The following is a 10,721-nucleotide window of genomic DNA, read 5'->3' on the forward strand; positions in this document are numbered from 1 at the left end:
CTGTCTCTTCTCTCTGGTCTCAGAGTCTCCCGGTCAGTTTGGCAAGTTCCATATAGTCCATAATCTTCATCTGCCATTCTTCTATAGTTGGTAGATCTTGTTTCTTCCAATTCTTCGCTCGTAATATTCTCGCAGCTGTTGTGGCAAACCCTCCTTCTGTTTTTCTCCCTCTCCAGACTGTGAAGCCCAAGTACAAAGGACCGGACTACCCCTACTTGCTCCCCAAGTCCCATCGAGCGACACCCCTGCAGGTCCCGTTCGTCGTGCCCGGGGCTCAGACCGCCAACGTTCAGGTGAGAGGCTGGATGGTGCTCTGATCCTGCTGGCAGATTTCCCATCATGGGCACCTGGTTGGCAACAACAACAACAACAACAACAACAACAACAACAACAACAATAATAATAATAATAATAATTTATTATTTATACCCTGCCCAGCTGGCTGGGTTTCCCCAGCCACTCTGGGCAGCTTCCAACAAAACACTAAAATACAATAACCTATTAAACATTAAAAGCTTCCCTAAGCAGGGCTGCCTTCAGCTGTCTTCTAAAAGTCTGGTAGTTTTTGTTCTCTTTGCCATCTGATGGGAGAACGTTCCACAGGGCAGGCGCCACCACTGAGAAGGCCCTCTGCCTGGTTCCCTATAACTTGGCTTCTCGCAATGAGGGAACCGCCAGAAGGCCCTCAGAGCTGGACCTCAGCGTCCGAGCAGAACGATGGGGGTGGAGACGCTCCTTCAGGTATACTGGGCCTTTGAGGCCGTTTAGGGCTTTCAAGGTCAACACCAACACTTGAATTGTGCTCAGAAACGTCCTGGGAGCCAATGTAGGTCTTTCAAGACTGGTGTTATGTGGTCCTGGCGGCCGCTCCCAGTCACCAGTCTGGCTGCCGCATTCTGCATTAGTTGCAGTTTCCGGGTCACCTTCAAAGGTAGCCCCACATAGAGCGCATTGCAGTAGTCCAAGCAGGAGATAACCACAGCATGCACCACTCTGGGCAGGGAGGGTCTCATCCTGCGTACCAGGTGGAGTTAGTAGGCAGCTGCCCTGGATACAGAATTGACCTGCACCTCCATGGACAGCTGTGCATCCAAAATGACTCCCAGGCTGCACACCTGGTCCTTCAGGGGCACAGTTGCCCCATTCAGGACCAGGGAGTCCTCCACACCTGCCTGTCTCCTGGTAACCACAGGGACAGGATGCTAGACCGGATGGGCGCCCCTTTGACGTGATCCAGCAAGATATTCTCGCAGCCCTATAGGATTTTGAGCTTGATTTTTCACAGAGTTGGAAGGGACCCCCCCAGGTCATTTAGTCCAACCCGGGCAAGACCTTTTTTTGGGTTTTCAGACACAGAATGTCTGGGAATTGTGAGGGGTGCGTGGAAAGGTGAGGGCAAACAGGAAGGGTCGCAGGCCAGCCGGGCCGGGCTCTCTCTTGCACCTTCTCCTGCTTGGCCTGCCCCGCCTCGCAGGGCTATCGTTCTGTGGCTGTAGGAGAGGAAATGGTAAAAAAAGAGCTTTTTTGGCCTCCCTCCATTTCCTGCAGGTGTTGCGCTCTGTGGACCGCTGGTCGGCCGGCCTGCATGAACACTCGATCTACAACGCCTACCTGAGCGTTATCAAAGAGAGCCAGCATTACCTGTACATTGAGGTAGGTCTTGGGACAGGTGAGGGGAAGGGGGGGACTGTATGGGGTGGGGGGTGAGACTGAGACCCTGAGGCTGTTTGGAGACACTTCTCTTCCTCTTCCTCTTCCTCTTCCTTTGGGACCAAAGGAGGAGGATGGGGAAAATGGGAGTTGGTGAACAAAGTCAAATTTGTGAGTTGCTTTGAGCAACTTTTATTTTATTCTACTTTGCCAAACCTTTATCAGGCATTACAAATATAGGCCGTCATAAAACATCTACATATAAAATATATACAAATAAACAGCCATGCAAAAATATGCAATAACGAGGATTTTCATTGGAATTTCTTCCCGCTAAATAGCGGGAAGCCCAGAAAAGTAAAACTCTCTGACAAATCCAAATTGTGCAGATTTGCTAATTTTCACATATTTTGCACCATGTGGGCTGTTTCGTATATTTGACGGAGCTTTGCAGGGCGAAGGAACCATATTGCTTGCTGAGATGTGATTTTGACATGCACATCGCCTTGCCTAGTTCATTCTGCACGCAACCCAGGAACTCTCTTCGCTTTGAACTGCTTTTAAGGTGGCAACCCACATTGGAACCATAGAGTAGAGTGCAGATGATGTTAAGTTGTGGGTGAACCTATCAGACGACACAGCTATTCTTCAGACAGTTTATTCACCGGCCCAGACCAGAACTGGGCTGAAGGGTTCAGCCAGCCTGCTTATATAGAGCTCCACTACAACTCAACAGTAACAACTTTCTGTAACTATCCAATCACTGAACGTCACTTTCAATTCCTTATTTGCATATGTGGACCAGAGTGAAAACTATCTACAGTATCCCCCTGCTGGCCCAGGGTGAGAACTTCAGTACATAACAGATGAGCAAGAGGGTCTCTGAGGAAGGGCAGAGTGCAGCTTTTTTTTAATGCAACACATGTCCCCAGGCAGCTAAGAGGAGCCCCCGTTTTGGGAGGGAAAGGCAGGGGGTTTCTGTTTATGTCTTTTGCAGCACAGACACCTCTCTCTCTCTCTCCTCCCTCACCAATGCACCCTCTTTTATTCCTGCTCCAGAACCAGTTCTTCATAAGCTGCGCAGACGGGCGTTCGGTGATCAACACCGTGGGAGACGCCATTGTTGACCGAGTGCTGCTTGCCCACAGGTCTGTCCCTGTTTTGGCCCAAATTGAGATTGGCTGCAATGGCTCATTAGCAGGGGGCGGGGTAAGCACTCTGCACATGCTCAGTGGGGCACAACTCTTCCCTTTCCAGGGCTGCATGGCACACTCCAGGCCTCCGGGTTCAAGTTGCTCCCTTCCCTAACTCGGCTCAGGGGCGCTCCCATAAAATCAAAACACGAATGCTGGCCTGGCAGGCAAAAAAACATGTGCATTGATTATTCCTTTTATAAATGGCTAGAGATCTGATGGCTATAACATTCCAACTAGCTATAACATTGCTTGGCTTTTTAAAAAAAAGGAAAAATAGGATCAGCTGGAGAAGGGTTAAATGAATTAAGAAAAATGAAATGTGGATCTAATTATTGGAGCCCTTTGTTTTGATTACAGTGGTACCTTGGCTCTCAAACTTAATCCTTTCCGGAAGTCCATTCGAAAACCAAGGCGTGCATTCCCATAGAAAGCAATGCAAAACGGATTAATCTGTTCCAGACTTTTAAAAACAACCCCTAAAACAGCAATTTAACATGAATTTTACTATCTAACAAGACAATTGACCCATGAAATGAAAGCAATAATCAACTTACTGTACTATAAAATAAATAAGACAGCATTGTAGATGATAAAAATTAAAATAAATTTTTCTTCATATCTGCACTGATGATAGTCATTGTTTGGATTGGGGGGGGGGGGGCTTTTATCCATTTCCGCAGTCACACAATCAGTCAATCAATCAGTAGCTGAACTGGGTTCCACACAGTCACAAAAACAAATTAACCGAAAAAGCCTCAAAAACGCAAAATAAATAGCAAAAACAAAAGCGCCAAACTTAATCCATTCCGGAAGTTAGTTTTTCTTCCGAAATGTTTGAAAACCAAGGCGAAGCTTCTGATTGGTGCATGCGCCTCAGAAACAATAGCCAACACCCGCATTGGATGTTCGGCTTCTGAAAAACGTTCGAAAACTGAAACACTTCCGGGTTTTCAGCATTTGAGTACCAAGGCGTTTGAGTACCAAGGTACCACTGTATAGATAACTGTAGAGTTGGAAGGGACCCCCCCCCAGGGTAATCTATTCCAACCCCCTGCAATGCCACCTGAATCCTGAAATGCTGTTCATGGTGGGAGCAGGTATAATTTGCACTTATAGTGTGACAGCCCTTACACTCCCTGCCAATTGATGTCAGCCTTCAGCTGTATACGGAATGTAAAAACATTCTTGCTTCAACAAACCTGTCCTGGATGCTTAGAAAACCAGTGTGAATTTTAACCAGCATTCAGTACTTGAACCTTTGCATGTTCTAAAGTATTGCTGGTTTTATTGTTTTCTGTAAAAGGACTGTTGTTGATGGCTTCCTCTTTTTACCTAATTGATATTTACTTCTGGAATAATGGTTTTGGTATGGGGGGGGAAATAATTTTTGAAATGGGGGAAACAAAAAAACCAAGCAATCCCAGAGGCATTCCCACGGTGCCAGGCGCAAAGTGTTTTTTTGTGGGGGACTCGGGGGCCAGGAGGGACGCAGGTGGCGCTGTGGGTTAAACCGCAGAGCCTAGGACTTGCCAATCAGAAGGTTGGCGGTTCGAATCCCCGCGACAGGGTGAGCTCCTGTTGCTCGGTCCCTGCTCCTGCCAACCTAGCAGTTCGAAAGCACGTCAAAGTGCAAGTAGATAAATAGGTACTGCTCCGGCAGGAAGGTAAACGGCGTTTCCATGCCCTGCTCTGGTTCGTCAGAAGCGGCTTAGTCCTGCTGGCCACGTGACCCAGAAGCTGTACGCCGGCTCCCTCGGCCAATAAAGCGAGATGAGAGCCGCAACCCCAGAGTCGGTCACGACTGGACCTAATGGTCAGGGGTCCCTTTACCTTTACGGGGGCCAGGAAGTGCTTCCGGGGGCCACAGCCACTAACCACGGGTGGGGTTTCTCCCGCACTTGCAGTGAGAAGAAGCCCTTCCGGGTCTTTGTCCTGCTCCCGCTGCTGCCTGGGTTTGAGGGAGACATCGCCCAGGGCGGAGGAAACTCCATCCAGGCCATTCTGCACTTTACCTACAGGTGAGTTTGGAAAGTGGGGCTGGGGAGGTGGGAGCAGGTGCAGGACACAGCAATGGGGCTGGGGGCAAAGGCAGGGAGGCTGGCTGCGAGGGGTGCAGGCTCATGTGCTAATTTACCAGTTTTGCATTTTGTGCTTTTTTGACAACCGCATTTTTGCATCCTGCAAGTATAAACCAGAGCAAGACGGAGGGCTTGAAAAAGCACTTTGGGCACCACATCCCTTTGGGGGTGCCTGGCACATAAAGCGTCTTTAAGCTGTCGGTTTTCCTCAAGGAGCAAGATCCCCCCGAGATCTTGTGCAGGCTTCCCAGATCCCTGTGGGATCTCACACCATCTTCTCAGATTCCCATGAGATTTCGTGCAAGCATCACAGATCCCCACCAGATCTTTCAGAGCTTCCCAGACCCAGCACACTGCCCCCCAAGAAAGGAAGAGAGCTTAAGAACTCTTTTTTTTCAGCAGGGCTACTTGAAAAGCGCTTTCCTGCTCTCTCTCCACCTTGCTTGGGGGCAAGGCCCGCTCAACACTAGGTTGGGAGAGTATTGGGTCCCCCACAAACCTCTCTGGTCCCCCACAAACCTCTCTCACCCCCTAGCCATGGGGCAGCTCCAAGGATGTGGGTGCCCAGGATTTTCGGAATCCTTGGAAGCAAACCCCTGTGCAAGATGCGATTGCACTGTAGATTATCCCCCCCGCCTCTGCCATTCCCCATTTCCCCTAAGATGTTGTTTCACAAGGTTTTTGCTTTGCACCCCACCCTATCCCAAGGTGTCAAGGAGGGTCCCCAAGACAGGCTGGGAGGGTCTGTCCACATCCCCCATTCTCAGCAGGGTGCTTGGGGCTGATATCTAGAGCTGGGGGGGGGCAACAGGGTGGTGGGGAAGGAGGTGCATTGGGGGGGACACACCCTGTGACTCCACTGTCTAATTTCCCCCTGTCCTCTTTCCCAGGACGCTCTGCCGCGGGGAGGCATCCATCGTCAGCCGGCTCAAGGCAGTCAGTAAGTGGGGTGGTGGTGGTGGCAAGATAAGCCTTCTTCTGCCCCCTGCAATTCAAGAATCAGCTTCCACAGTGCCAAGGGGAAAGGCGCTTTACACATGCTCTGAAGCACCCCTGTTTCCGCGCTCTTTGCAAGCTCCAGAGTTTACCCCCTGGAACTGGAAAGGGAAGCCCCCACAGGCCGGGCGCAACGCTGTCCCGCTAACACCCACCTCTCTCCCCCTTTCCTCGAAAAGTGGGGGACGACTGGAAGAGCTACATCTCCTTCTGCGGGCTGAGGACCCACGGGGAGCTGCGGGAGAAACTCCTGACGGAGCTGGTCTACATCCACAGCAAGCTGCTCATTGCGGATGACCGGCGAGTCATCATCGGTGAGGAGGGGGCCCTGGGAACGCCTCTCCCCGCAGGAAGCCACTTGCAGCATCCAGCGTGGGCTGCCCCCCCCCCAGTTTCCCTTAATGGCTTCCTTGCTGTCTCCTGCCCCAAGGCTCAGCCAACATCAACGACCGGAGTCTCCTGGGGAAGAGGGACAGTGAGCTGGCCGTCCTGGTCGAGGACACGGATCTGGTGCCGTCCGTCATGGGTGGGCAAGAGTACCAGGCGGGCAAGTTTGCCCTGAGCCTGCGCCTCGACTGCTTCAGGTGGGTGCCGGCAGGGTTGTCTTCGTCTTCTTCTTTTTTAATTTTTTGTTTTGAATGCAAAATTACAACAAAAATTAGAAACATTGAATCCAAAATAAAACAGTGCAAACAAGAAAAAAATAAAAACACAAGAGAGAAAAAACAAAAAATGAAAACACACACCTACAAATCAAACCATATCATCATTCTAATCTAGTCATTACATACATAGACACATATTGACTTCCTTCCTTTGTTCTAAGACCTTTTTTTACTCTTTCAAAGTTGTTGTGTCTAATGTAGATTACCTCTATCTTTATAGTTTTTACACCATTTTTCTCTTTCTTTAACCCTGCAAAGCTTCATTCATTACATACCGATAGGCTTACTCCAGAACAATGTTTTTTCATATACTCTTTAGCACAGGGTTGTCTTCTAGGGGTAAGGGAGGAACCGAGTCAGGGATCAGGGCCATGGGGCCTAGAGACCCCCCCACCCCACTGCGGGAGTTTGGCTGGACAGCAGTGCAGGTGAGAAGGAACTCAGGGTCCCAATCTTCTTTGAAAGCCATCCTGGTCAGTGGCCTTTGCTGCCTCCTGCAGCGGTGAGTTCCATAGTTCAACGAGGGGCTGTGTGAAGGGCTTTATCTTTCTGCATCTCCCAACATTCACTCTCTTTAGTTGCCCACAACTTCTGCTATTTTGACAGAGGGAGCAAAACTGTCCTCTCTCCAGTTTCTCCCTGCCTGACCTCTCTTTATTGGCAGCTATCGTGTCACCTCTTCTCTAAATTAAACCCTCCAGAACAAATAGTCTGCCTGGGGCTAAAGCGACTTTGTGTGTCGCTGACCTGGGCAAAACCCCTTTTTCCTACCCCGCCGGCAGGTGCGTTTTGGGGGTGGCCTCTGACCTGGACATTCAAGACCCGCTCAGCGACCGCTTCTTCTGGGACATCTGGCAAGCCACAGCTTCGTCCAACACCAGCATCTACGACAAGGTGTGTAGCGGACCCCCAGGGGCCGTCCAGTCCAGCCCCCGGCAGTGTGGGAATCGCGACGGAAGCGCCCTGGAGAGGCAGCCACCCGACCTCTGCTTAAAATCCTCCTGGGAAGGAGGGTCTTAGGTCCCCATTGCTGCCCCATAGCTTTCGCTTGGAGCAGGATCTTGCTTGGGGACAGCACCCCAACTCCAACAGGTGTTTGTACCTCCTTGAACAACAGGGGCTGCGCCTTAATGGCTTAGGGTCCTCTTATTTACTGCCTCTCCTGGTCTGCCCCGCAGAGGACCTTAAGGTCCACGAATAAGCATAGTTTAGAGGTCCCGGGCCCTAAGGAAGTCAGATTATCCTCCACCAGGGCCAGGGCCTTCTCAGTGATGGCTCCAACCTGGTGGAATGCTCTGTCCCAGGAGACCAGGGCCCTGCAGGATTTAACCTCCTTCCGCAGGGCCTGTAAGACAGAGCTATTCTGCCTGATCTTTTATTCCCCTTCCTCCCCTTTTTATGAAGATCACCCGCTCTGGGATCCCACAGCTAATTCTCCCCTGGTCTCCTCACTGGCCCAAATAGGACTCATTTAGCCAGCTAGCCCTGGTGATCATCTAATGTTTATTGGATGGATTTCCCCCTTAATTGATTTTTGAATTCTGAATTGTTATTCACGTTTTATACTGTATTTTATGCTGTGTTTTTGTTGCATCAATTAAGTGTTTTGAATTTGTTGTTAGCCGCCCCGAGCCCGGTTTTCTGAACTGGGAAGGGCGGGGTATAAATAAAAATATTATTATTATTAGTAGTAGTATTAACGTTGGGCATTTTGTTCTCTTTCTCCCCGCAATTCCTCCTCTCCGCCAGGTCTTCTCCTGCCTCCCCACCGACGCCGTCAAGTCCCGGAGGGACCTGCAAGATCACATCAGCAAGAAGAGCCTGGCCTCCGAGAGCCCCATCCTGGCCCGGGACCACCTTCAGAAGGTGCAAGGCCACCTGGTCCAGTTTCCTCTGGAGTTCCTGGCCGAGGAGTATCTCCTGCCCCCTCGCAACAGCAAGGAGGGCATGATCCCCGTGGAGGTGTGGACTTGACGCAGCAGGCGGGGGGAGCCCCGAGGGGAAAACAGGAGGAGGCATGCAGAGAGCATTTGCACTCTGTGCGCGACCCGTGAGCCTCTCTCCCCCATTTGCAGCTCTGGCTTGTCTGGATTCTTCAGCAAGGAACGACTCTTGTCTTTGGCCAGAGCTGGGTGACGGGACACCACCCTCTGGGGTAACTTCCGCCATTGCAAATTAGTTTAAGGGCTTTCGCCAACCTGGTTTAAAGCCACAAAACGCTTCTCTTCCACTGGCACTAATTTTGTATTCCTAAGCGAGGAAAGTCCTGTCTCAGTTTCCAAAAACCCAAAAGCTTCCAGGAGGTTGGAACGGAGCACCCCACCATTTTTTGCACCCCATAGTTTCTCTCAACCTCCCTTGTTTCGGAACCACTTTCCGTTTAAATCCGGCGCCGTAAGTTGGGTGTGAAACCGGTTCGGCCGCCGCTGCAGCGGAAACAGCAGGAACCATGCGAAACATTACTCGGTTGCAGCAAGAAACGAACAATGCTGCTTCCTCAGTGCCTTAAGAAGAAACTCCATTTTAAAGCAATAATAAAGATTCCATTAGTCCTGAGACTTTCTGTCGCCATTTCTCCCAGTGGGATCCGGAGACGGCTGCCAACATCTTGGCCCGTTTCAAATCTGGAGCAACTGCGCTCTGTAAAGGTGAGAAATTGGCATATAGGAAAAGCTTTGAAGGAAAACACGGTGGAGGTGGAACTGTTGAACTGGAAGTCAGTTTGTTAAAAAAAAAAGGAAATCGAATAAAAAATCATATTGGGGGGAAGGAGGGGAAACGGCTCTGGCTGTTCCTTTGACAAGAAGGCAGATGGGGGGCTCTTTGCCCCATAGTCCAGTGGCAGGGTGGCCATGTGTCCTCTTTTCCCAGGACAGGTCCTCATTTTCAGGGGTGAAATTGGAGACAAATTGCATTTATTTGCTTGGAACGGCTGCCGTCGCGTCGCCGTCTTTGCTCTTCACAATATGGCAACCCTCTAAGACCGGTGACAGGGCTGATCCAGATCGTTTGCATCGCCTACATTTGAGGAGGGAGAGGATCCGTAGCAAATTTTGCCTCTAAACAAACAACACAACAACACAAAACAATGTCCTGTTGCCGCTCTCAGACCTGAGAGGAGCTTCATGGGTCCTTCATGGGAGAATTTGAACCCTGATCTCTCCCAGGTCTTCGTTTGGCACTCTAGATTTAAAAGCATGGACAAACTGCCTGATATTTAAAACAAAAATATGTCCAGGCGCTGAATCTGCTCCGTCTCCCTCAGAGCAGTAACAGGGGCCCATCTTTATTTAAAATTTAAAGAAGCCTGGCCAGATATCTAAAATGCTGCTGCACCTTTATTTTTTGCTTTTATTAATGATTTTATTGTCCTCTTCTTTTGGCAAACCTCTTTCGGGTTTGTTTTTGAAAAAACAATCCAATTTAATAAATAGTAATAACAAAGCGGCGTATTCATTTTACGAAGTAAAATAACAGTAAATACAATCTTTATTTTGGGCCGCGTTGTTTGCGATGGCGCTGTGGTTATTTCTGAAGCGCTAAGAAGCTGCCCGTGAAGCAGGAGGGTTAAGATTACACGAAGTAATCCAATTGATGCATTAAAACGAGAGCGGCCGTTTTAATTGTTTTAGGCAGCATTAGAAGGTGTTTTCTGTGGAAATGGAGATCTCGACAGGGACAATGTCCGGGCGCGTGAGGTGCTTTTGGCCCTTGAGTTTCTTCACACGACGAATCTGTGGGGCTTTTTCACCTCACGAAAAAGGCGGGAAAAGGCGGCTCCCCGCGCCGCTCCACGGAGCATGCGCCTCGGAGCACTAGCGTCGCCCCTCCGACTTCCGCCACACTTCCCTCGAGCATGCACTACACTATTCGACTACGTGCCAGTCCCCGCCTCCCGTGCGCGCTTGCACGTCCCTTCCGCCACCCTTCGCCTTCCGCGCACGCTCGGGAGGGCGGGGCGGAACCCCCTCCGCGCCTGCGCCGCCCGGGGCCTCTCCGCGTCGTGACTTCCGCCGCTCCCCGCCTCTTCCGGGCCCTCCAGGCGCCTGCGCGGGAGCCGCCTCTCCCCGCCGCCGCGCCTGCGCGGAGCGGGAGAGCCTCCGCCCACTCGGCCCCCGGCGCCTGCGCAGTGCGGC

The 10,721-nt window shown here is 50.8% G+C and overlaps 1 protein-coding gene across 1 annotated transcript in view; it reads left to right on the forward strand.

Annotated features, from left to right (window-relative positions):
• The window catches only part of PLD2 (phospholipase D2), a 37,473-nt gene extending 28,332 nt beyond the window's left edge, over nucleotides 1-9,141 (forward strand). Inside the window, exons 17-25 of the mRNA XM_083580849.1 lie at nucleotides 177-293; nucleotides 1,549-1,653; nucleotides 2,710-2,798; nucleotides 4,751-4,864; nucleotides 5,815-5,864; nucleotides 6,100-6,234; nucleotides 6,351-6,504; nucleotides 7,368-7,479; nucleotides 8,335-9,141. Of these exons, the coding sequence (XP_083436975.1) occupies nucleotides 177-293; nucleotides 1,549-1,653; nucleotides 2,710-2,798; nucleotides 4,751-4,864; nucleotides 5,815-5,864; nucleotides 6,100-6,234; nucleotides 6,351-6,504; nucleotides 7,368-7,479; nucleotides 8,335-8,559 (1,101 nt within the window). The 3' untranslated portion in view covers nucleotides 8,560-9,141. The remainder of the gene's footprint in view (nucleotides 1-176; nucleotides 294-1,548; nucleotides 1,654-2,709; nucleotides 2,799-4,750; nucleotides 4,865-5,814; nucleotides 5,865-6,099; nucleotides 6,235-6,350; nucleotides 6,505-7,367; nucleotides 7,480-8,334) is intronic.
• The last annotated feature ends 1,580 nt before the right edge of the window (nucleotides 9,142-10,721 follow it).

The sequence above is a fragment of the Podarcis filfolensis genome (assembly GCF_964270895.1).
Source record: "Podarcis filfolensis genome assembly, chromosome: 13".
Taxonomy (NCBI): Eukaryota; Metazoa; Chordata; class Lepidosauria; order Squamata; family Lacertidae; genus Podarcis; species Podarcis filfolensis.